The sequence below is a fragment of the Schistocerca cancellata genome, chromosome 10 (genome assembly GCF_023864275.1).
Source record: "Schistocerca cancellata isolate TAMUIC-IGC-003103 chromosome 10, iqSchCanc2.1, whole genome shotgun sequence".
In the NCBI taxonomy this organism is placed as follows: Eukaryota; Metazoa; Arthropoda; class Insecta; order Orthoptera; family Acrididae; genus Schistocerca; species Schistocerca cancellata.
The window spans coordinates 161,903,327-161,930,914 of record NC_064635.1 but is presented as its reverse complement, the minus strand read 5'-3'; the positions used below and the strand labels follow the sequence as shown (position 1 = coordinate 161,930,914).

At 41.7% G+C, this 27,588-nt stretch overlaps 1 protein-coding gene across 1 annotated transcript in view; it reads right to left on the bottom strand.

The window, feature by feature from the left end:
• Positions 1–27,588, bottom strand: part of LOC126106215 (uncharacterized) — a 194,781-nt gene that overhangs the window by 20,193 nt on the left and 147,000 nt on the right. Inside the window, exons 10-12 of the mRNA XM_049912446.1 lie at positions 19,627–19,824; positions 8,403–8,576; positions 4,962–5,162 (exon numbers count right to left, since the gene is read on the bottom strand). Coding sequence (XP_049768403.1) covers positions 4,962–5,162; positions 8,403–8,576; positions 19,627–19,824 — 573 coding nt within the window. The remainder of the gene's footprint in view (positions 1–4,961; positions 5,163–8,402; positions 8,577–19,626; positions 19,825–27,588) is intronic.

Genomic DNA, 27,588 nt, shown 5'->3' with positions numbered 1-27,588 from the left:
TAGCCGCTTCCCACAGGTTTTAACGTCATTATTTCTTCATCAGACAATTGTTAGCTTGATTTCCATAATCTGCCACCACCAAACCACCCTTTTAATACATCCTCACGTAGTTTTTTCGAAATTTTCCCGTATTTCTCCACCCTTTAACGTGTTTTGGCGGCAACACAACCACCTAACCTTTATGCACATCATTATCTACCTACACAAGTTCACCATAGGATCAACATAGCCCACCTCTAACCAACCCTTTTTCGCCTTTTTTCACACCAGATCTCCATTTGATTTCTAGTTTTACTTTTATCTCTCCCATATATTTTTATATTTATTTTCATTTCAGCCTCGTGTTCCACTTTCCACCTTCTAGTACTATGTCACCCTCACAACACCTCCACAACGACCCCATTAAGTTTTATTTACATTCCCTCCGCAAACATGCCTTCGCCCTAGCCAGATTACACTCCCATATTTTATTTTCTCAGGCTTGTCTGACATTTGGCATCACCCCCAAAGGCCTCACACTTAAAGTTCCCATCTCTGGCTGCAACCCTTCTTTCCATCAGTCCCTATACCAGTTCCAAACCGAACAATCCATTGCCCTCACCCACCTAATCCTTCACCTACACATCCACTCAGCCAATCAACACACCCATCAACTCCTGTCCCTAATAAAAGTCCTCAATCTTTCCTCTCCCACATCCACACCAGTTGTTCAGAGCATCCTCCTACAGGCCAACCGCAAATTAGAACAGCATGCCACCCTCCACCTTAAAAAACTATCCAATCTCCTGGTTTCCCACCTCCGGAAAGGCAACTCACTCACCCTTCACAACCATTCCAGCAAACCTCAACCTCCTCTCATTGCACACAAACCTAGTCTCTCCCATCTACTCAATCTCCCACTTCCAGCTCCACTCCCTCCAAAACCTCAAAATTCCAATCAACACAATCTGGAACCACAACACCCCAATTCAGTAGTTAACCTCTCCTCCAAACCTCTCTCCCAATCCGAAACCTCTGTCCCATCCAAAGGCCTCAACTTCAGCCCCACTCCCAGATTTAACCAAACAGCCCTTGTCAAAGATTTACTGTCCTACACCCGTACTCTCTGCTGGAAATATCACTTTGCCACGAAGAAAAATGATCCTAATCCTACTCCTAATGATCCAACTCCCCAAGATACTATCCAAATTGAACCATGCCTGGAACAGTTCCGTCCTCCGTCACAGCGGGACCCACCTCCTCTTCCTCAAAATCACCCTCTCCTAACCTTCCAGGAATTTCTGACTTCCAGCCTTGCCTCTCAATCCTTCTTAAAAAACCTTAATCCTACTCCCAACATCACCACTGCTGAAGCCCAGGCTATCCGTGATCTGAAGGCTGACCAATCCATCGTCATTCTTCCGGCGGACAAGGGTTCCACGACTGTGGTACTTGATCGTCGGGAGTACGTGGCTGAGGGACTGCGTCAGCTTTCAGACAACACTACTTACAAAGTTTGCCATGGTAATCCCATTCCTGATGTCCAGGCGGAGCTTCAAGGAATCCTCAGGACCTTAGGCCCCCTACAAAACCTTTCACCTGACTCCATCAACCTCCTGACCCCACCAACACCCCGCACCCCTACCTTCTACCTTCTTCCCAAGATTCACAAACCCAATCATCCCGGCCGTCCCATTGTAGCTGGTTACCAAGCCCCCACAGAACGCATCTCTGCCTACGTAGATCAACACCTTCAACCCATTACATGCAGTCACCCTAAGGTAAGTCTTTCCGCTCCCGGGATTGGAATGACTCCTTACCCTCTCCCTTAAAACCCATATCCTTTTGTCTTTCCTTCTCCTTCCCTCTTTCCTGACGAGGCAACCGTTGGTTGCGAAAGCTAGATTTTTGTGTGTATGTTTGTGTTTGTTAGTGTGTCTATCGACCTGCCAGCGCTTTTGTTTGGTAAGTCTCATCATATATATATATATATATATATATATATATATATATATATATATATATATATATGAATATAATAGAGGGAAACGTTCCACGTGGGAAAAATATATTTAAAAAGAAAGATGATGAGACTTACCAAACAAAAGCGCTGGCAGGTCGATAGACACACAGACAAACACAAACATACACACAAAATCTAGCTTTCGCAACCAATGGTTGCCTCGTCAGGAAAGAGGGAAGGAGAGGGAAAGACAAAAGGATTTGGGTTTTAAGGGAGAGGGTAAGGAGTCATTCCAATCCCGGGAGCGGAAAGACTTACCTTAGGGGGAAAAAAGGAGGGAAAAAACGACAGGTATACACTCGCACACACACACATATCCATCCTCATACAAATGTCTGCTTGTGTCTGTGTATATGAGGATGGATATGTGTGTGTGTGCGAGTGTATACCTGTCGTTTTTTCCCTCCTTTTTTCCCCCTAAGGTAAGTCTTTCCGCTCCCGGGATTGGAATGACTCCTTACCCTCTCCCTTAAAACCCAAATCCTTTTGTCTTTCCCTCTCCTTCCCTCTTTCCTGACGAGGCAACCATTGGTTGCGAAAGCTAGATTTTGTGTGTATGTTTGTGTTTGTCTGTGTGTCTATCGACCTGCCAGCGCTTTTGTTTGGTAAGTCTCATCATCTTTCTTTTTAAATATATATATATATATATATATATATATATATCCCATTCTTAGTCCCCCCCCCGCCCCTATTCAGAACATAGGATATATTGCAGGGGGAGTTCCCACCAGCGCAATACAGAAAAGTTTCATGCAGACAGACAGCATTGTTGTTTGTCACCCCCCCCCCCCCCCCCCTTTCCTGTTTACTGCTTACCTCCACCACCTGGTTGCCTCTCCCATCATGCACATGCACTGCTGCTTGCAGTCTGTGTGGCATTTGTGTGAGTGTTTTGTCTATTTTCGACAATGGTCTTGTTGGCTGAAACTCACTTTCCAACAGTCTTTTTGTTGTGCCTATCTGCAACTCAACATCTCTGCTATACGGTGAGTAGTTACTTTCTTTCTCATAATATTGTTATATTCCATCCTGGATTTTTCATTATTTGATTTAGGTTTTATTCAGATTGTGGCAGAGTACTACAGTTCTATCATCTAACTACCAGACTGGAAGTGGCAACATTAATTATTTTTATTATTGGCGTGAAAAGTTGTACTATTATGGTGCATCTGGTGGCAGTTTGTCATGTGCCTATATGCTTTCCTAATGCATTTTTAATTTATTTTTTTTTACTTTTGCTTTCAAGTTGCTGTTTCTTGAAGTGCAGCTAATTGAAAACAATCCAATGTGGCAAAACAAAAAACACCATAGAGGAAGAGTCATTTGCTATGAATATTTAGATTTCAGTTTGAGAACTTTATTTGTGAATCATTACAATCAATACTTTGTCATTTCACTGTCCATTACATGGACTGGCACCACAATTCACAAATTGTTTAATTTCATATCGGTAAGAAAGCTCTGGTTATACAAGTGGTACCCCACAAACTAATACATACGAAATTTATTTATATTAAAAAATATAAGACACAATAGCTGGCCACTACAGGGTGAAATATTTAGTACTACAGATGCACCCACACCAAAGCCCATACACTATCCTAGCTTTTAGAATGATTAGTGCCTTTGTCAGTGAGCAGACAGATGCTTTGGCCGCCTCCTCCCTCTCACTCCTCCCTCTTCATTTCTGTTTATCTCATTACAGGTGGCTCCCTCTCATTCTGGTGTCTGAGTCCTTCCAAACGTCCCCAGCTTGTCAAACTCTTGTTCTGAAAGTTAGGCAGTGTCTCACTTTTACTTTTATACTTTTTTTCAGCAGTACTAAATATTTAGCCAGCTAGAGGTAAGTACTGGTTAGCAATGCTGCCTCACATTGGTTTTAGCTTTCTCAAGTGAACTTTTGATGCAATTGAATGGGACAGACCGCTACTCACCTCAAAAAGGACACTGTGAGTCACAGACAGGCACAACAAAAGGACTGCTATACGTCTAAGCTTTTGGCCGAAAGTCCTTTTTTAGCAATCTATCCTTTTTATAATATTGTTGTTATTCCAGCCTGGACTTTCCATTGTTTGATCCAACTCATTTATATTAGGCCTTCTGAGATTTGACACCAACTACAAATTAAAGTCCCATCTTTATCAGATGCACACCCTGTGTACTTTTAATTCATGTTCCTAAGTTTTGAATGGCTATCTTTCAGCCGTTCTCACACAGCAAAGCTGTTGGCCAGGAGACTTTGAAGGGCAGGTGTAGCCACTTAAGTGGAAAGCTTTTTTTTGCTCTTCACACACAATGGCACCTCTTCTTTGTGAAGTGTGAGAGTCGTGTGTGTAGATGTACCTGATAACTGCAGAGCACTTTGGAATTTACTCCAGGACACTGGTACAAAGTCTTGTGATAAGAAACTGTATGCTAACACTCCTCCTACCCTTTGCTGTAGAGAAAATGGTGAGCTGCCACCAGCACGTGGGGTACACAGGTGGTTATCAACCCAAATACTGACCAACCCTGACATTGCCTAACCTCTGTGATCTCGTGAGAACTGATGTATTCAACAAAATAAGGCCATTGATGACTTGAAATAATGTTTCCACAACTTTTCCCCCTCGGGTCAAAAACAGAGAAAGTGGTGAGGTTGAGAATGATGACAGAGGTTGAGGGGTGGGGGAAGGGTGGTGGGTGATGAGGGGGTGTGGAGAGGTTTAGTGGAGGGTGGGGATTGGGGTGAGGGGTGCTTGAGGGGGTGAGGAATGGGAGGGGGGAAGGGACAAGGATAGAGAGGGGCAGTGGGAAGGGAAGGGGAAGGGGAGGGGGTGTGAGAGAGAGAGACAGAGAGAGAGAGAGAGAGAGAGAGAGAGAGATTCAGAAGGACTGGACACAGGTAAAGTTTTGAGATAGAATATGAAACACAAAGCATCTATTGTTAACTCAGATACGTGTACCTCTGTGCACTTACATGGCAGGAGCAGTTGTGGCAGGTGGTGTTGGCAGACAGCAGGAGGATGGAGGTGCCATGCAGCAGCCTCTGTCCCTCAAGGAGGCAGTGCAGGCAGCGGGGGCAGCAGCTGCCACTGCCGCCGCCCCCAGAGGGAGCCAGCAGGGGGTGCGAGCAGTTGGCCACTGGACACACCTCTGGATAGCATGTGATGTTTCCTTGCTGGGTGAGAGCAGAAAAGTCTACACAAACAATCTACATAAAAACGAGACTGTGTCAAAATGCGACCTCTTGTGCAACGATTATATCACTGACTGAGAATCGTGTACAAGGCAACTCAAAATGAATATGGCAGCTACGAATGGCTACAAATATTAAAGGCATAGGGACAAATTAATAAGCATTTGAACGTAAAAGAAATTTCCAAATTTTTAAAATACTTTATAGGTGTCCCATGTGACTCACCTCGGTCACGTGGACATAATTTTTCTTCTTCGTTTTATTGTGCCTCTGTCCAACAACCTTATGAGTTAGAAGGACTTGTTCAATAGAAGGGATAAGTTTCACAATAGCAAAGATGAACAACTGTTCATGGCTCTTAAGATATGCACTGTAGAGCCTATCTTTACTGGACTTCTTTCTTGTTTTGGTCCATACTACCACCTCCGAAAGATTGTTGGTCGAGTTCTGGTTGATTCTGTATATTCCTTGTGGCAACCGAGCAACAATTCTCCACTGGCTCTGTCCCACCATGCAGATATTCCCATACATCCCATTGGTAGTGATGGAAGCTTGAGTGACAATGAAAGTTTGAGTGAAGCCTGGAAGTGTGATCAAATAGCTTAACGGTGAATGTGATTGCTTGTGATAAAGAGGGAATGCAGATTTGACTTCCAGTCTTGCACAGACTTTCCGTTCACATGACATATTCATTATTACTTCAAATCAGTGTAAGTCAATGTTCCAGCAAAATTTTTTTAGTGTGGTTGAAATTTTAAGGCACAAGCATTTATTTTACATATCAAGTTCTTCTATGCATTGAAATTCTCCAGTAATACGAGGGTCACTCCAAAAGAAATGCACACTATTTTTATAAAAATACAATTTTCATTCTGCATGTGTGTAAGTTTTAGAGTCTATAGATACATCCTTCCTGCTTGTTTTCAAACTTAGTTCGACCTGTTTCCGTGAGTGGCGCCATCACAGCGTGTCTTCAAGATGGCTGCTAAACTTGACGTTCGACAGAAGCAACATGCTGTCATAGAATTCCTGTGCTGTGAAAACGAGACTGTGGGAAACATCCACAAGAGGTTTAAAAAGGTGTATGGAGATGCTGCTGTCGATTGCAGTACAGTTAGTCGATGGGCAAGCAGGTTACGTGATGAAAGCGGGCACGGCAATACTGATGATTGTCCTCGCAGTGGCAGGCCTCGTACTGCTCGCACTCCAGACAATGTGCAGAGAGTTGGCGAATTGTTGACTGCTGACAGACGCATCACAGTGAACTAATTGTCACGCTACGTTGAGATAGGGGAAGGAAATGTTTGCAGAATACTGAAAGTGTTGGGGTTAAAAAAGGTTTGTGACAGGTGGGTTCCCAGGATGTTGACAGTGGCTCACAAAGAAAAACGAAAAACAGTATGCAGCGAACTTTTGGAACAGTACGAGAATGGTGGAGATGAATTTTTTGGAAGAATTGTGACAGGTGATGAAACATGGCTCCATCATTTTTCACCAGAGACGAAGAGGCAATCAGTGGAGGTTGGTCCAGAATTTTACCATGTGGGTATAGAGGCGCTGGTTCCAAGATGGCATAAGGCAGTTGAGAGGGATGGAAATTAGGAGAAATGAAAATATTGTTCCTAAAGCATGTATCTACACACTGTGAAACTTTCAAACATGTAGAATAAAAGATGGATTTAAAAAAAAAAATAGTGTGCATTTCTTCTGGTGTGACCCTCGTACTAACTACACCTTAGGAATTAGCAAGACATTAATTACTGTCTGAATGATGATAATTTTGAAAGCAAGGCCTTAATTAATTGTGATGTTTACAAGGTAAATGTTATCAGAAAGTATGAAAGTCATTCCAAAACTAGTGCCTCCCATTTATTTTCACAAAAACTACAAAAGTTGTAGAAATGACAGGAACACAATTGCATAGTGCAATATTTCAGCAACATACTGTCACATTTCCACATGGTCGTCACCATTCATTATGCACATTTGCCAATGATGAAGAATAGAGACCTGAACTGACTGAGGCTAGCTACTGCCTTACAGCTTCAGTGACAGCATCTGAGTCTGGAAAATGTTGGCAATGTAGTACATCTTGTGCATGCCCATAGAGGTGGAACTCTAATGACAGCAATTCAGGAATGTGTGGTGGATGTGGTCAGAGAGTCTAGTCAAATATGACAATGAGTTCCATAGTCGCAAAACTGTTGTGGGGCCCAGCATTATTGTGTTCTGATTGGAAGTTTGTCTTCTTTTATGCCTGACACTGGAAATTCAGGCTTTCAGCCCAGGCAGTGTGGCAGTGTAGTGTTCTGAACTGACAGTTATTGAGGCTTGCTTTACTTACTTTACTCTCGGAGACACTGAAAAGAACCATACCATTTGTATCCGAGAAGGCAGTGCACATCACTTTGCCTGCAGATGGCTTTGTCTTTAACTTATTTGCAGGAGAGTTCAAATGTTGGCACTCTGTGAACTGCCTTTTGAATTCTGGCTTGTAGATGTGACAGTTCAAGGGATAATGGTGTTCAGAAAATTGTCACCTTCAGTGTAATACAGGTTCAGTAGGTACCAACTAATTTCCATTCAACATTTTTTTTCACATAAGCATCCATGGGACCTATGTTGTACACACTTTGCATAACCTAGGTTATGTAACATCTCATTTAAGGCATTTCAGTTAACATTCAGCTGCGTACACAATTCCTCAGTCACGATCCACCTTTCATCATGCAGGAGTTGATCGAGGCACTGTTCATTATGAGAGATACATTCCGAGCAGGTTGACCTGGGTGTGGTTTGTCATACATATCTATTTCAACACTACTGAAATGCAGTACCCAGGATTTCACATTACTTGCATATACTGTACATCTCCAAACACCTTTTTCAAGCACAGATGGATCTGAATTGGTGTAATTTGTTCAGCAGTCAACGTCTGACATCTTTCTGGAATGTTCCCTTGGTGCTGCTGTCTGTTGTAGGGCAACAAAATGAGCAGCATACTACTGCGAAGGTTCAAAAATTACTACTACACCAACATAATCTGGCTCGGACACCAAAAGTCGATGCAAAATGATAGGAGACATTAGTTTCAGAAAGATTTGTAAATAGCGAGAAGGCAAAAAAGCGTGTCTTTAGTCTAGGAAAGACACCAGAACCATCAGGGATGCTCCTCTTTGCCGTGTTCTGAGCTGAGTGAAGCAGATGTGTGTGCACCCGTACCTGACAGACACAGGTGGTGCAGGGCAGCGACGGGTGTGGGAACAGCTGGCCATCGTCGTATGTGCGGCTGCCGTACTGGCAACCCTTGCACAGGGGACAGCACTCACCGAGTGTGAGCCGTGGGTGGTAGCACTGCAGTGTGCACTCCACAGGGCTGCATTCCACTTGGCCATTCTGGAACACAATGTTTTATTTTGCAGTTTTTTGTTCCACTGTACTCTGGGCAGACACGAAATAGTGTTACGACCAACAGTGATGTACACAAAATTCCTCTCTTCACTTCTGCTGCAATAAATCATTTTATTTTTAATTTAAAAAAAGAAATAAAGGAGTGAAGATATGTAATCAAATCCCCATCCAGCCTTCCACATTTACATTCCCCATGGTTTCTCTATATTGCTCATGGAAAATTCCAGAGTGCTTTGTTTTGAGAAAACACAGCCCAAGTGGGATCTTAAACCTTAATCTTCCTTTTTCACAAGACTTCAGACTGCCTCTCCAACTGATTAGTTTTTTCAGGTACATGTTTGATAAAAGCTTTTCTGATTATTTATGAACTGCATGTGTAGCATGTAGTGAAACGATCCTCTACTGTTGACCAATGCAAAATGGACTTCTGTAGGGTAAAATTAACAAAAGGAGTTAATGGACATGTTTGTCATGTTTCTATGTGTTAACTCTGTGAGAGTGAATTCTACTGAAGCGTGTCTTGTATGGTTTGTCTCATATAGAAGAAATTCTGGGTGGGCTGCAACAACTGACAGTGGCTGCACCTATGATACACGGTGTTTCTTGTCCCACTTACTTCTCCTTGTACAGACCTTGCTGGTTATGATAACTCTGTAAAATCTGCATCAATCCACATAAAAGATCAGAATTATGCCACTTGTTAAAAGCCAATTTTGAAAGATTTATTGTAAAGATTATTCGTGCATAGAGCTTCAAAAATATATCTTGAACAGTAATATTAAATCTTAATAGGATCTTGTGCAACAAGGTTGATGTATACTGTTGAACTAATATACCACATTGTTAAAGACAGTAGGCAACTTATTATTTCAAGATATATAAATTTATTTTGGAAACTATGTCAGTGTTACATAAACTGAAATAACAGCATCCAGAGTGAACATCTGACAATAGAAGACACAGTGAACTTTAACTGAAAAAAGGTAAGACCCTGATCATTAATTTACATGTCTGAATGAGGGATTTTTATTTAGCAGATTGAGATTTTTCAGGTAAGGCTGATTTCAGATTCATAAACAATTCCTATTGTCTCAAAGTAACTTATCAGTTTAGGAGCTACAGTCAAACAAGAACAGATTGTAAGGTAAACTATTTATAAGTTTAAAATCAGTCATATTTGATAAAATCTGCCAGTCATACACTGACACAGTGCTTCCAGTTTTTCTTATGACACAATAGAGTTTATAACTTCTCTAAAAGTTTGGCCTGAAAAATTTACCTTCTTGGATGACTACAGAGAAATACAGTAATTAGTGTATCACTTGAAACTGCCTACCAGATTAAATTTTGTGCCAGACTGGGTCTTAACCCAAAACCTTCCTATTCACGACCAGTACCCTTACCGACTGAGCTATCTGGGAAATATCCATGATCTGCCCCCACAGCTTTACTTCTGTCACTACCTTTCTCCCAGCTTCTAAACTTGTAAGTACATTGCCCGCAAAAGGAAAGGTTTTGTGTTCGAGAACTGCCACAAAATTTCAAAACAACTCATAACGACTGTGTTATAGGTATATTTTTAGATTTATCCAAGAGTTTTCACATGGTTGACAATCAAATCAAATATTATTAAACAAACTAGAAGCACTAGGTATAGGAGAATTAGTTAATGATAGGTTCCAGTCACTCTTAGAAAATATGGTACATAAGGTTAGAGGTGCTCTACACTTCAAATGATGCTCAATTTTTACTGAAACAATTATCATACCCTAAAGATATTACCGTAGATGTTTCTCAATAGAATATGTCAGGACTAATTCTGTTTTTAATACACACTGTCTGACAAACAAAAGTGAACCACTCAGAAGACATGGTCAGAAGTCAATGTAACTTTGCACATGTACACACTGTGAGCAGGTAGGTAAATGGTTGGAGTTGCAATTCTCTGTAACAATTAGAACAGCCATCATAGTGCATTAATGTTAGTCACATTTAGTGTTGTTAACAGGCCCAACAGGAATAAAAGGGGTGTGAGCAGTGTCAGATTTCGAGTGGTCACAGAAGGACACTGCAGTGCTATGCACTCGTGAGAGACAGTATTATTGGCATCTGACAGAGTTTCGATGGGGCCTCAATGGGAGTCTGACCACCACAAGAGAGGATCACCGTATTGTGCAGTGAGTGTGTTGTAAGCCCTCCACATCTGTGCCTGCCACTCCCTGCAACAGTCTGTGTCATCTCTCACCACTGTTCGGAGATTAGCGACAGCTCGACTATGAAATTACTGTCTCTCGTGTAGGCTGCCATTGACACCACAACACAAATGGCTGCATGTGGAGTGGTGTCAAGATCTGGAAGCACGGACTGCTGGTGAATAGTATCACACTGGAGCCTGTGCGCTATTCCTTATGATCACCGTCAGAGGATATGGTGATGACCTGGGGAAAGATCCATTTCTTCCAACATTTTGGGTAGGCACAGACATGTTACTCCTGCCATCATGATGTGGGAAGCTACCGGGTTTGACTTCGTGTCTCAACTGGTAGTGATTGGGAAACTCCAATGGGACAATGGTACAGTCAGACGTGCATTCTCACATGTTACCTCTCATGTGACAGTATCGTGGGGCAATTTTCCGATAGGCGGACAGTGCTTGTCGACATGTGGCACGTGTTTCTATGAACTGTGAGTGATGGTGAGGTACTCCCGTGACTGGCAAGTTATCAGTATTTGTCCCCAATAGAACAAGTGTGGGACCAGCTCAGATGTCAACTATATTCCAGGGCCAGTATTCAGGATATTGAGGAGCAACACAACAGTTGTGAACTGGCTTGCCTCAGGAAAGTCTACAATTATTTCATGACACACTTCTTGACTGACTCAGTGCAAACATCCAGGCCAGAGGTTGTGCAATGTCATATTGATAAATATTGTCAAAGTGCCAAGTTGCTCGTAAATTTGGCTAGATATAGTAATCACTGAAATATCATCATATACCCTATTGACTCGTGGAATGTCATTTTCTCCTCCTGTGTGCTTCATGTTCCTCATCAGACAGTGTATATGGATTGGGTTGTTTGGGGGAAGAGACCAAACAGCGAGGTCATTGGTCTCGCCGGATTAGGAAAGGATGGGGAAGGAAGTCGACCGTGCCCTTTCAAAGGAACCATCCCGGAATTTGCCTGGAGCAATTTAGGGAAATCACAGAAAACCTAAATCGTGATGGCCAGACATGGGATTGAACCGTCGTCCTCCCGAATGCGAGTCCAGTGTGCAAAGCACTGTGCCACCTCGCTTGGTGAGCCAGTGTATATCAGTGACTTTTCACACAATATAAAACACTTAGAAAATATTCGACTTGCTGATGACAACATTATAGTCACTGATAAAACACCAGATCTTCTGGTTAGAAGACATATGGAACCCTCCAGGATGCGTGCAGTTAGGCAATATGTAACAAATTAACAATGAATATATATATAAAAAAAGCAGGTTGAATTTCAGCTTACACATAGAAGACAACTTATCATTTTAAATGCGATAACTCTAGTTTTTAGTGATAAATATTGATTGTCAGTTGACATGGAATGAACACAAAGATATTGGCAAATAGATTGTCAGCAGCATGTTATGGCCCTTGGATGCTATCATCAGAGTGCAAAAGTCAGTGTTTCGTGGTGACATACTACTCCTATGTACATTCATTTCATAGCTGTGAGATACTTTTCTAGGGTAAAATGTACAAAACATGGATACATTGTCCAAACTGGGGAAAAGGCCTGTAAGGATAATAACTAACAGCAGTAGTTGAGCTCACTGCAAAGAAATATTTTAAAAGATTGGATATCCATAGTGTGTTAAATGAATTATTATTGTGCACATCAGAAGAAACAAAGAAAAGTACATTACCAATAGTTATACAGTGTACACAACTGTGACACAAGAGTCACTTTGGATTTACATTCAGAAAGGAAAAACAAACATAAAAACTTCAAACAGCATTTCATATCAGAGATTAAAATGAATAACATATTGCCCAAGCAGATGGGAGAGTTGCTTAAAATACATTTATTTAAAAAGGCAGTCAAACCTTACCTATTAAAAATTGCATACTTGACAGTGAAAGATTACTTAAAGAGTTGGAGTTAATAATAATAATAATAATAATAATAATAATAACAATAACAATCATACAGATTATTCTAGACCATAATACCAAAGTCACACCATTTTATCTGAGTCATCAGCCTCTCATGAAGAGTTAGAAGTTGAACTATTTGTCACACAGGCAGAAGCAAAGACATGGACACAGACATGGACAGATAACAGATAAATGGCAGAAAGGACATGGTCCTAATGTCATTTACAGGTGTCTGTGGTTGTGTGCAGAAAAAAAAAAAAAAAAAAAAAAAAAAATGACGAGACTAAATGAACAGCATATAATTATACTGCATGACAAAAGTCATGGAATACCTCCTAATCTCATCTGGGAACTACTTCTGCCTGGTGTAGTGCAGAAACTCAACAAGTCACTGGAAGTCCTCTGCAGAAATATTGAGCCATGCTGCCTCTATAGCCGACCAAAATTGCAAAAGTGTTGCAGGAGTTTGTGCATGAACTGACCTCTCAATTATGCCCATAAATGTTTGATGGGATTCATGTCAGGTAATTTGGGTGGCCAAACTATTTGTTCGAGTAGTACAGAAGGGTCGACCAAAGCGTCCGATCCCACCTGTTGGCTTTGACCCATGACGTAAGGCTGTTGTGTGTGACGTTACGACGGCGCGGAATTTAGTTTGTGAGAGTGGCGTGTTTGTAGGTGTCATTTTGATGTGATCGGTGGTGCTCTCTAGTGGTGTGTTAGGTGATGTTTTTGGTTTAGTTTGCGAGTGTGGTGTCATGTGTGAATTTTGGTAAATTGCTTTTTTTATGTCCTTGGTAGGTATGGATATGACTGACAGGGTCAACAGTTTTCAGTTGTTGGCTATGATGGGGGACAGTGTGTTGTCTCTAATAAAATTTCTTCAACTATTCAGATGTTTGGATGAAGTCGTGAAGTGTTCAGTATGTCGTGAAGAAATGAGGCTTACTTAAAGTTCCGGCGTCTCAGACCATGGACAGCTGTATGTGGAGATGTCGTAAGGATAAAAGGTCAAGAGAAGTGTTCAATCCCAATGTATGGCTGTGAATGTTGGTATTGGTATCGGGAGATGTTTTTGAGCTATATAGGTCAAGGGAAGTGTTTGATCCCAATTTATGGGATCGGGAACTGCTGTTGAGCTATATAGGTCAAGGGAAGTGTCCGATTCCAGATGATATTGTGTTTAGTGGTATTTGGAGAGTTTTGTGATGTCGGTTTTTTTCGTCATTTTGCGTGGTTTTTTATGGGGGTGGGTGTCTAAATTTGTTTATATTTAGTTTGTCCCCACCCAAAAACCTCCTATTTTCCACTTTTTGTGGAATGTGTGTGTGTTTGTTTTTTGATGTATTTTCGTCCTCATAATGTGTACATAATGACTTTATATCTGCCATATTGGAATCGTGGTTTAGGGTCGTTTCTGCCATATTTGTGACGTCATGGGTCAAAGCAGACGGGCGGGATCGGACGCTTCCGTACTTCCGTACAGAATGTTTTTGAATATGTCCCGTTGTGGGATGGTGCATGCAGAAAAAGGGCAGTTCCCAGGTAGCCTCGAACTAAAGAATTTATTTCTCTAATGAAACAACAAGAAAACATGGACCACAGAAACTGAATCTCTACAAAGAGCAAGAGAGATCATTCTGATCTTAGCATACAGTCTGTCACCATCGATTGCTCTCCAAGGTCGGAATCTGTTGTGATCCCAATTGGTGGTGCACTCGCATTGTCTTCACCTGGTAGTGCTGTATTGGTGACTCGTTGTTTACCTGACAGCACACTCATCAGCTCACAAACTCTTTGCCTTTACAAATGTCTGCTTGTGTGTGTGTGTATATGCGGATGGATATGTGTGTGTGTGTGCGCGAGTGTATACCTGTCCTTTTTTCCCCCTAAGGTAAGTCTTTCCGTTCCCGGGATTGGAATGACTCCTTACCCTCTCCCTTAAAACCCAAATCCTTTTGTCTTTCCCTCTCCTTCCCTCTTTCCTGATGAGGCAACCGTTGGTTGCGAAAGCTAGAATTTTGTGTGTATGTTTGTGTGTCTATCGACCTGCCAGCGCTTTTGTTTGATAAGTCTCATCATCTTTCTTTTTAGATATATTTTTCCCACGTGGAATGTTTCCCTCTATTTTTATATATATATACATATATATATGGCAAATATATATATGGCAAATGGCCTCCAAATAGTCGAACATCTGAGGATCCAGTTCATTCCAAGCAAACACCCACACCATTTTGGAACCATCACCAGTTTGCACAGTGCCTTGTTGGCAACTTGGATCCACAGCTTCATGGGGGCTGCGCCACACTCAGACCCTACCATCAGCTCTTACCAACCAAAATTGGGACTCATTTGACCATGCCACAGATTTCCAGTCACCTAAGGTCCAACTGATATAGTACGGTCACGAGACCAGGAGAGGTGCTGCAGGTGATGTCATGCTGTTAGCAAAGGGGCTCATGGCGGTCATCTGCTACCGTAGCCTGCTGATGCAAAATATTGCTGCAAATTCCTAACGGATAAATATGTTGTGCATCCCACACTGATTTCTGCAGTTATTTCACACAGTGTTCCTCATCTATTATCACTGACAACTCACAGCAAATGCCGCTGCTCTCGATTGCTAAGTAAAGGCCGTTAGCCACCGTGTTGTCGGTGGTGGGAGGTAATGTCTGAAGTGTGGCATTCTCAGCACACTCTCGACACTGTGGATTGTGGAATATTGAATTGCCTGACGATTTCTAAAATGGAATGTCCCACGTATCCAGCTCCAGCCACCATTCTGCATTCAAAGTCTGTTAATTCCTATCTCGTGGCCACAATCATGTCGGAGAGCTTTTCACACAGATCACCTAAGTAGAAATGACAACTCCGCCAATGCACTGCCCTTTTATAGCTAGTGTACATGATACTACTGCTTTCTATGTGTGAATATTGCTATCCCACGACTTTAGTCACTTCAGTGTATTTTTGATGTTAGCAACAGAAAAAGCTAACTTATTCAAACTAAGTACAAATGTAATAGAAATGTATACAACCTGATGATGTGGTGAGTTTGTTGAGACATGGCCCTCAGATTCAGGAGGACAGGGGCCTGTGCTCTGTCCTAAATCACTTTGCCCAAATGTCAGATGGTTCTTTCAACAAGGCCACGGCCGACTGCCTGCATATGCATTTATGTCTACCTATAACTCTGCAATTCACAATTAATTGCCTGGCAGAGGGTTAATACAACTATTTTCACACTCTTTCTTGACTGTGCAACTCTTGACTAGCACATCAAAAAAATGAAAACCTAAATATTTCCATGCAAGCTCTGATTTACTTTATTATATTGCCATGGTCATCTCTCCCTACACAAGTGGGAGTAAACAAAAAGTATTTTTACATTCAATAGAGAAAGTTGGTGTATGGCATTTGTGAAAATACACTGAAGTGCCAAAGAAACTGATATAGGTATGCATATTGAAATACAGAGATATCTTGCATAGCGCTTTGTCTGTCGTTCAGTTTCACTGTGATGTGGGGCAGGTTACCTTGGGGTTACCCTAGATAGCACACTAACATTCAAAGAACACCTGACGAAAACTGCAGTGAAACTTAAAACACCCAACAACATATTGCAGAAGCTCTGTGGCACCACTTGGGGCTCCACAGCATCTACCTTAAGAACATCCGCACTTGGCTTGGTGTATCCAGTGGCAGAATACTGTGCCCCAGTGTGGCTCAACAGCAAACACACACACATGGTAGATAGCCAACTTAATGCAACAATGCGTATTATATCAGGCACAATCAGGCCAACTCCTACAGTGTGGCTGCCCGTTCTCAGTAACATAGCCCCTCCTAACCTGCGCTGTGAACACGCTCTGGTTAGAGAATTTCAAAAAATCATTACCAACCCTCGATTACAAATCCATGAAGATACTCACGACATCAAAGGAAACCGACTCCGGTCTAGGCATCCTCCACTAAAGACCGCACAGGCTCTGCACCAAACCAACTTTAAAATAAATGACCGATGGAAAGAGGAATGGGAGAGCAGAACAGCAGTAAACTGCCACAGTATGCCATGCATCTTTAGTAAACCAAAAGGATTTGATTGCCCTCGCAAAGTTTGGTCAACTCTTAATCGCATCAGAACCAACTGTGGGAGATGCGCCGACTCCTTACAGAGATGGGGTAAACTTCCTTCGGTCACTTGCGACTGTGGCGCTGAGAGACAGACGGTCAAACACATCGTGCAGGAATGCCCACTAAGGGCATACGAGGGTGACCCACAGGATTTCCTAATGGCGACCCAAGAGGCAATCGACTATTTATTATCTAAGCTGGACGTCTGCTTGTGATTGCTCTTCTGTGAGTGTAAATTTACAATTGGTGGTGTCCTTATATACAAACTGTTATTTATTGCTCTGTTTATACATATGTGATTTTTTTTTAAAAATCGTGTTTTTCTGTAATTTTTACTGTGATGTTATGAGCCATACGCTAAATAAATAAATAAATACAGAGATATGTAAACACGCACGAGACGGTGCTGTGACTGGCAATGCCTATATAAGACTACAAGTGTCTGGAGTGGTTGTTAGATCAGTTACTGCTGTTACAATGGCAGGTTATCAAGATTTAAGTGAGTTTGAACACGGTGTTATAGTCGGGGCATGAGCAATGGGACACAGCATCTCCAAGGTAGCGATGAAGTGGGGATTTTCCCACACAACCATTTCACGAGTGTATTGTGAATATCAGAAATCTGGTGTAACACCAAATCCCTGACATCGCTGCAGCCAGAAAAAGATCCCGTAAGAACAGGACCGACAACGACTGAAGAGAATCGTGCAACATGACAGAAGTGCAACCCTTTTGCAAACTGCTGCAGATTTCAATGCTAGGCCATCAGCAAGTGTCAGCAAGCAATCCAGCCAATGAAACATCATTGATATGGGCTTCAGGAGCCAAAGACCATCTCGTGTACCTTTGGCAACTGCACGACACAAAGCTTTATGCCTTACCTGGGCCTGTCAACATTGACATTGGACTGTCGATGACTGGAAACACGTTGCCTGGTCGGATGAGTCTCATTTCAAATTGTATCGAGCAGATGAACATGTACGGGTATGGAGACTACCTCGTGGATCCATGGATCCTGCATGTCAGCAGGGGACTGTTCAAGCTGGTAGAGGCTTTGTAATGGTGTGGGGCATGAAGTTGGAGTGATATGGGACCCCTGATACATCTAGATACAACTCTGACAGGTGACATGTACGTAAGCATCCTATCTCATCACCTGCATCCATTCATGTCCATTGTGTATTTCAACAGACTTTGGCAATTCCAGCAGGACAATGTAACACCCACACATCCAGAACTCCTACAGAGTGACTCCAGGAACACTCTTCTGAGTTTATACACTTCTGCTGGCCACCACACTCCCTAGAAATGAAAATTACTGAGCACATCTGGAATGCCTTGCAACCCGCTGCTCAGAAATTTCCACTCCCTCGTACTCTTACAGATTTATGGATAGCCCCGCAGAATTCATGGTGTCAATTCTCTCCAGCCCTACTTCAGACATTAGCAGAGTCCACACTATGTCATGTTGTGGCACTTCTGTGTGCTTGCGGGGCCCTACATGATATTAGGCAGGAGTACCAGTTTCATTGGCTCTTCAGTGTATATACTGTGTTGATATCAGATTTTTTGTTGTTTAGGTTACATATGTATTTTAACTTTCTTTTACACTGTGTATGCCCTTTGGCCAGCACAAGAAATCTGGAAGTTACTATTAATACTAGATGTCATCTGCAGCACAGGTATATTGGAATACTGTCTGTATTAAATTTTTGCTTGGAACATAACCTCTAATCTACATACTCCAGTAAAAGAAGACTAATGTCCATTTTTGACACATAGCATTACTATGGTAACAGTAGATGTCCTTTTGGGGTACTATTACAGTGCCACTATCTCCCCTGCTGATAACATTGTCTTTGCCTTGTTTGGAACTGAAGAACTGGCTTCTGTCTACTGATTCAATTGCTGTTTTGATTCTGCCTATGTTGCACACATTGTTGAATATAAATGGTAGGTATCATTTGGTTACTACAAAAATATATAAAAATGTGAATTCATTTCTGCTCCCCCAACTTGTACAAAACTTTTTCATGTGCAGTTCTTCATGCAAAATGAAGCAGACTCATTCTTTTGAAATCCCCATGACCTTGGCAATGTCACATACCTTTGGACACTGATCTTCCAGGTTCATACTGTGCATTTTTTCCAATAGTGTCTGATGCTGTTACACTTTTCGGATGTCTTTACTGCAATCAACTGGAACACCTCCATGGCCTCATTTAAAATTGGCAGCCCAATTACTCACAGTGTAAATTGAAGAAGATTCATTGTCCACATTTATGAGCCTTAATTGAATTTCAGCTGGCGTCAAGCCCTCTTCTACCAAAACTTTGTCACTATATGATACTCAATTTTCACCATTTCTCAGATTTCAAGCACTGCACTTTGTTCAAACTGCTGTGTATGGTGAATTATTGGATGGAATGACTTGCAGTTTCACACAGAGCATGTAGAAAATTGTATCGACCTCTGTGGAAAAAAATCATCCATCTGGTGCTGTAATCTATGGTGAGGCAAAGAACTTTACAGACCACCCTTGTAATTGTGACTCTGTGCTACAAGCTAACAATGAGCTGCACAGAAGAAGAAAAAGAGGATATGGAAAATAATGAAGGTGAAAACAAGGTTTTGACAAGAATATTTCATGACGTACGCATCTCGCGTTGCGGGAGACTGACGTACGTGTAGAAGCTGACCGATCTGCAGAGTGCACAAACTACACATGACACGAAAGTGCATACCACACGTTCAGACCTTGCAGAGGCAGGAGTGGCAACCGTGTTCACGGTTGAGCCACAGCTGGCCCTCGTAGAGGAAGCGGCCCCGATGGATACAGCCAGGCGAGGGTGGGCAGCGAGGACAGCACTCGCCTGCCACTAGCACCGCGTCCCGTGCTGGGCATGCAGGGGGCGGGCACTCCACATCGTGGCAGACAGTGCGCCCAGGATTCCCCTAGCACACCAATTCTGTGTCAGCAGTCACAATAAATGTTGGCACGAAAACTGTAGATCACACACACGTGTTGTGACATGGATACACAGAAAAACAGCCACAAACTATCTTCTCATAAGAAATTGCTGCAACAGAAAATTTAAAGAAAAATGTAATGTGCTTTATAAATTATATGAAAGATTTGCAAAGCAAAATCAAATGAATAGGACTTTCAAACAAAACTTCCGTGAACCTTAGAGCATCAGCATCCCGACCATCGCCAAATCGCTACCACAACCACCACTTTTATCACTACTGAGTTCACAGTTTGCTATGCAGAACTGCACCTCAAATTGTTGTTGATGTTGTTATTGTTATTGTTGTTGTTGTTATGGTATTCAGTCAGAAGACTGGTTTCATGCAGCTCTCCATGCTATTTTATCCTGTGCAAGCCTCTTCACCTCCAAATAACTATGGCATTCTACATCCTTCTGAATCTGCTTACTGTATTCATCTCTTGGTCTTCCTCCACATATTTACCCACCACACTTCCCTAATTACTGATCAGGTGATACCTTGATGTCTTGGAATATGTAATACCACCTGGGAGCTGCAAATTTCTCATCTCCCCAATTCTGTTTAGTACCTCCTCATTAGTTGCACGATCTGCCCAGGTAATCTTCAGCTTTATTTTGTAGCACCACACTTCAAAAGATTCTATTCTCTTCCTGTCTAAACAGTTTATAATCCATGTTTCACTTCCATATATGGCTGTATTCCATTCAAAAACTTTCAGGAAAGTATTCCTGACCCACATCTGTATTTGATGTTAACAAATTTCCCTTCTTAAGAAACACTTTTCTTGCCAGTGCCAGTCTGCATTTATATCCTCTCTACTTTGGCCTTCATCAGTTATTCTACTGCCTAAACAGCAAATTTCATCTACTATTTTAAGTGTCTTGTTTCATAACCTAATCCTCAGCATCACCTGATTTAATTTGACTACATTCTGTTATTTTTGTTTTGCTTTTGTTGACTTTCATCTTACATCCACCTTTCAAAACATCATCCATTCCTTTCAACTGCTCTTCCAAGTTCTTTACTGTCTCTGACAGGATTATGATGTCACTGGCAAATCTCAAAGTTTTATTTCTTCCCTCTGAACTTTAATCTCTATCAGACATTTTTTTTTTATTTTTATTTTTTTACAACTCAAATTATGCAGTTTGTTTGTTTTGTTTTGTTTTAGAGCACAAAAACAACTAGGGTCACGGGCACCCATGTCAAAACTGTAGAACACGAAGACTAGAGGTGGGCCAAACGGTTATTCTGGAGTAACCGTTATCACAGTTCCAGTTATTCTTTGATAACCGTTATCGTTAACCGTTATTAATAACTGCCAAGTTATTTTTCGCTAGCGAATACCGATAACTCCGACAGTTAAATAACAACATAGTTGGAATCCATCAGTTTAGTTATCAGTATAACTGCGAGTAGTGTGAAATAGCAGGAATGTCGTATGAATCATGTCATAACCTTAGCTTATTAACTCCGAGTACATTTTAGTTGATGTTAGAACGATTATTAGTGTTTCATATTATATGTTTGTAGGTTATTGTTCGCTATTAGAAATATTATCTTCGCAGCTGCGACAGAAAGTACGCGGAACTTCGCCAAAGCACTGTTTAAGTAAAATGTTAACAACGTGCGTTTTTAAGTATGAAGTAATATGTAAACTGAGTACTGTAGGTTAAATTCGAAGCTTAATTTCTTGTGCTGCTCACATAATAGAATAAAGTGTACAGCCTTATAATACAACAAAAAATATACGTAATGTGACAGATTCGTTTACTCCTGTGCTGTAAAAGCTAGTCCTATTGGGGAAAGTGTGAGTACGCTAATCCAAGTTTTATGTCAGATTTGCAAACTGCTCGATTTCTCCAGCGACAGCATGTTTATAACATATGAAGACATGCAGATCGAAAAGGTTGACAGTGTTACATTTCTGGGACTACAACTCGATAATAAATTCAGTTGGGAAGGGCATACCACATTTTTTCATTCTGTTATTTCATAAGGGAGCATATTCTGTGGGAACTTATCAAACATAGCAAAAGTTTTTCGCATGTAAAAGTGTGTAATAAAAATCGTTTGTGGTATCAATTCAAGAACATCATGTAGGAACCTGTTCAAGGAACTTTGTATTCTAACCACTGCTTCCTAGTATATTCATTCCTTTATGAAATTTGTTACAAGTATTTCCAACCAATAGCTTAATACATAATATCAGTACTAGAAATGGGAACAGCAGTCTACATAAAGACCTAAAATTACTTACCTTGGTCCAAAAGGGGTCCAATATTCAGGAACATGCATTTTCAATAAACTGCCAGCAAGTCAGCAACCATTAAAAACTTGGTTTCAGATAAGGCACGGTTTACAGTGTGTTTGAAAGACTATTTGATACAGAAGTGTCTCATTCCACCCATCATCAATATGCCGGAAATGGCTATTTTAAGTGTGTCTATGACGTCACTACATACACATGGCAACAAACACGAAGATACATATAAATAATACAATAACATTTCCCACCAAAAATACAATCAAACCAATGGGATAACTGCGGGAAGTTGGGGGTTTTAGGGTGAGGAAAAGCTAGTAAAAAAAACACACCATGATCCCAAAACACAAAATGAAGAACAAAAAGAAAAAAAAAAAAATACAGCATTCTGCTACACCAACAAAAATCTGCAGGAATCGGACACTTCCCTTGAACAATATAGGTCAACTATAGGTGACCATACCAAAACACCAATACTCACAACTAAAAGTACGAAAATTGGAATCAGACATTTCCCTTGACCTATATAGGTCAACCTCAGATGACGATACTAAAACATCAACACACACAACTATGAAAATGGGAATCGGTCATTTCCGGTGACCTATATAGGTCCACCACAGCTACTGATGCCAAAAAACCAACACCTACAACTGCGAAAAATAAAACCACAATCCCAAAAGTCCACAAATCAATCATCCCTACATAAATTAAATCACATTCAATACATCATAAATACACAAAACATCACAGCTAGAAAAAAAAAAAATTAATTACCACCAGCAAATTCCAGCACTGCAACCTAGATCGAAAGCCCCCCCCCCCCCACACACACACACACAAACCAACTCATAAACACCGTGCCGTAATGACATTCACACACCACAACACCTTTACGTCGAAGCAGGCGGGTGGAATCAGACGCTTCCATTGACCCCTCCTTCTACTCTGTAGATGAATATCGTAACAGAGACTGATAGACCAGCTTAGGTAAAAATTCTGCTATATTTCAGTTTTGACAGCACTTGGTTGCAACAGTCAAGATCGGGTATTCTGTGTACGATAAATTTATTAAAAGTACGTAACTGTGTTTTATTCTGTCAGTGTACCAATTCTGTAAATATTAGCAGTTACTGTGATATATTCACAAATTTTGACAATCTCCTGACAAATGATGAGGATAATAATTATTATATTCCACTGTATTATGTTATACTTTCTGACATGTTATTTGTCATTCGCGATTGCCAGCGGCTATTTCCGTAGCAGTACAAAAATATTTGTTCGCTCCAGTTACTATCCTCTCTGGAAATATCACCTGGTACTACGACCTTTAACTGGAGTCACCGAGTCAGGAACGTCTAGACACACAGTTATTCCGTTACCAGCTTCCAGGTTATCTGTGGTGGTAGCCTGATAACTACCAGAGAACTAGAACTACGAGCCAATAACGATAACTGCCAGAGGAGAATACCGGTCTCTGACAGTTATTTCCATAGTCGCTCGAATTCCTAAGTAACTTTCCTTCTACTACCCGTTCAAGCTAAATTAACACGTAAGGCGGTGGCTTAAGGGAACGACCGTACTTGTTAATGCCTGTACTGCAGCTCCTATCAGCCACGGCTCGGACATTAACTTTATTTAATTGTTTATGCTAAAAGTAACGAAGGCCCACGAAATAGTACACAGTTCTTATCAACAGATGGCGCGCAGTCTCACAGTTATTCCCATGGTCTATAGAACGCCTTCCAAATGCGCAGTACGATCTTCGGTCAACAGATGGCGCGAGGCACTGTTGACACTAAACAGTTATTGAAATAACTGTCAGAATCAGAGGAACGGTTATCGCAGTAACCGTTACTTCTCAGTAACCGGTTATTTCTATCAGTTACGTTATTTTTTGCCACCTCTAACGAAGACAAAGAAAGGAGTTAAAAACAACTACACATGAATCCTAATCAATGGAAGAAAAGACAACTGAAATCAGGGGCATGGAGAAAGATTTATAAAATACACCATAGAGAAATGGAGGTCCTGAACGAAAAATTAAGTGTCCTTCGCCATATCGCTACAATGGATAAAAATTAAAACACAGTCTGCACACAGCCTGCACATCATTTGCTAAAATGGCAGGTAACTCAGACAGCAAACACAAATGAGAACATAAGTGGCTAAAAAAAGTGCATTCTGTCAGGAAATGGGGGACCGTTAAAGGGTGAGTGCAATCAGCACAAAGTGGTGGGGGAACACCACTTAACAAGTGGCAATGGCTAAAATGACAGTGCCCAATACACAACCTAGCTAAAATGATCTCCTCATGGTGAGAGGGCTGAGAGGAGGTCATCCAAGCTGCTTGGAGATGGAAGACCAGTGGTGATTCCAAAGTGACACCACCTGCTGACAGACGGCAACATAGAGATCATCGGGGGGAAGGTAAGAAATAGCAGGCTGAGATACGAGGACTGTAACCTTGGCAGCAGCATCAGTGGCCTAATTTCCTGTCAGACCGACACGACCAGGAACCCGCATAAAAATCACAGTGGCTCCATCGAGAGTGAGCAAGTGACAGCTTTCCTGGACCCGTTGCACTGAGGGGTGGGCGGTGTTCAGCACACAGAGGTTTTGAAGGGCACTGACAGAGTAAGAGCAGATGGCACAATTGAAAAGCCTTTGTCACCTCATTTCATTTCATATCCCTCTAAGTCTTTACACCCAAATATCTGTATGAGTTGCTGAATTACCATTGTGACACACTGATACTGTAGTCATAGAATACCAAGTTTTCATATTTTATTTAGTGCACAGCTTAAAATTTCTGAACGAGTCACATTATACAGTAACAGGCAAAAGCAGCCAGTACAGACTAGTTCTTTAAAGTGTTCTCACAACCTATTAATATACTCACACTGATAATTATGGAAATTACTTCTAATTTGTTTTACATATGTTTAATAAGTAATGTGACAGAATTGCTGACCAGTATTAATATTCTGGAGGTGAAATATGTAATACTGTTTACAGACATGTAAAAAGTACATGGCATTGTCCTATCTTTCAGAAGTAATAATTTCTTTCTCAGGGACATTTCTTTAATTTTCCTATATGATGTATCTGTCTTTCTCAAGTTATGTGTGCTTCAACACCTTTGCATTTCTTCTATAGTCATTTCTGCTTCATTATTATTCATTTCATGCAAATCTAATTTTTACCCAGCTCATTCTCTGCTATAGCACCACCATTATTTTATTTGCGTGCTCGAGTAAGACAAAGACACTGCCCGGTGTTACTGTGAGAAACCGTCGGCAGGAAGGTGGAAGAGGGCCAGCCAGACAAAATTATAACCTGTTGATGCAGTAAGAACCAGCACCACAGCACTGACCAGTTAGATAGTGCACAATACTGCCAGCACAATAGACAGCAGGGCCACTGTAGTGTTGGTGCCCTGATTACCACACAGGATACTGTTCTGGGTTACAGGATAGAAATCAACAATGTGGCATAACAGGGGTAAGCTGAGCCTATGTGACTCCCCTCATTTTTACATAGATGTGTACCATTAGCCAGCCACCACCTACAAGGGGGGAGTTACGCCAGCCTAAGTGTCGACACTGGTTTGCGAGGTGCCACAGCTGGATCCTATTCCTAGTAGCAGTGGACTTACCAGCTGCTATGCTGCTGACTTCCTGCCTTCCGGGTAGTGAGCCTCCAGCAGGTAAACCATCACGCAGTGCCAGCCTCCTACCTCAGCAGCCTAGAGTTCGAGCCTGCGGCAGTGCAGCTGCTCGCTCGTCTCGTCTCGTCTAGGTGGGCAAACATTGATGCTGATCACTGCCACTCGCACATGTGGGCATTGTAGCTGAAAGATATCTCACATATGCTCAGACACTGGTGCAATTCTGAGTGCCTCGACACATTACGCCCTGAGCAACCGAGCTGTCTTCCATCTGCATCGTGGGCCGCCACTGCTGCCGGGTCAGTGCCTCGACGGAGCCCCAGCTGATGCTGCTCCTCTGGTCAGATGATGTGTGGCCACGGGCCAACCTACTGGTAGTAAATCTCTCCATACTCCATAACACACATATTCTGAGCTTCAGAACATATTCTGGGCACAAACATAATGAGGTATTTTGAATAGAATGACCTCCTCCGTGCCAAACAGCACGGATTCCGAAAACATTGATCGTGTTAAACCCAACTCGCACTTTCCTCGAATGATGTACTGAAAGCTCTGGATTGAAGCAGTCAGGTAGGTGCAGTAATTCTTGAGTTCTGAAAAGTGTTTGACTCAGTACCACATCTAAATTTATTGTCAATAGCATGATCATATAGGGATCAAGTGAAATTTGTGACTGGACTGAAGACTTCTTGGCAGGACAGATGTAGCACATTATCTTGGATGGATAGTCATTGTCGGATGTAGAAGTAACTCCATGTGTGCCCTAGGGAAGTGTGTTGGGACCCGAGCTGTTCATGTTGTATACGAGGGTTGGAACTTCAATAGTGGCAACTATTTATTTACAGCTCGTACAAAATAGATACATGTTTCAAAGTTTTACTGACCTTCAAAGTAGGTAGTCACCAGCATTGTGTATAACGCTTTGCCAGCAATGTGGAAGTTTTAGGATACTCTTAGCAGTGCCAGTTGTGTTGACAGTTTGAGTTTCGCGGTCTATTGCCCGACAAATTTGTAGCAGTTCTGAAGCAAATGCTGTGAAGTGTTTTCTTCAGTTTAGAAATCGAGTTGAACTTACAAGGGTTTAAGTCAGGGTGTGCAGTAGCTGGTATAGCACTTAGGAGCCCCATCAGTCAAACAAATCAGTAACAGCTTGCACTGTACGTGCGTGAGCATTGTCCTGCAAAATGATGGTCAGGTCCTGCATAAAGTGTCATCACTTCTGTCTCTATGCAGTTCATTTTTGGAACACAACCTATGACCAGCCTAGAGACAGAAGTGATGACACTTTATGCAGGACCTGGCCATCATTTTGCAGGACAATGCTCAAGCATGTTCAGTGCAAGCTGTTATTGATTTGTTTGACTGATGAGGCTGCTAAGTTCTATACCACCTCCTGCACTCCACTGACTTAAGCCCTTGTAAGTTCAACTCAATTTCTAAACTGAAAGAAACACTTCATGGCATTTGCTTCAGAACTGCTACAAATTTGTCGGGCAATAGACCGTGCTGCTCAAACTGTTAACACAACTGGCACTGCAAAGAGTATCCTATGACTTCCACATTGCTGGCAGTGGGTTACTTCCACATTGCTGGCAGTGGGTTATACACAATGCTGGTGACTACTTTGAAGGTCAGTAAAACTTTGAAACATGTATCTCTTTTGTACGTGCTGTAAATAAATAGTTGCAGTATTAAAGTTCCAACCCTCACATTAATGACCTTGCAGACAATATTAATAGTTACCTCAGAATTTCTGCAGATGATG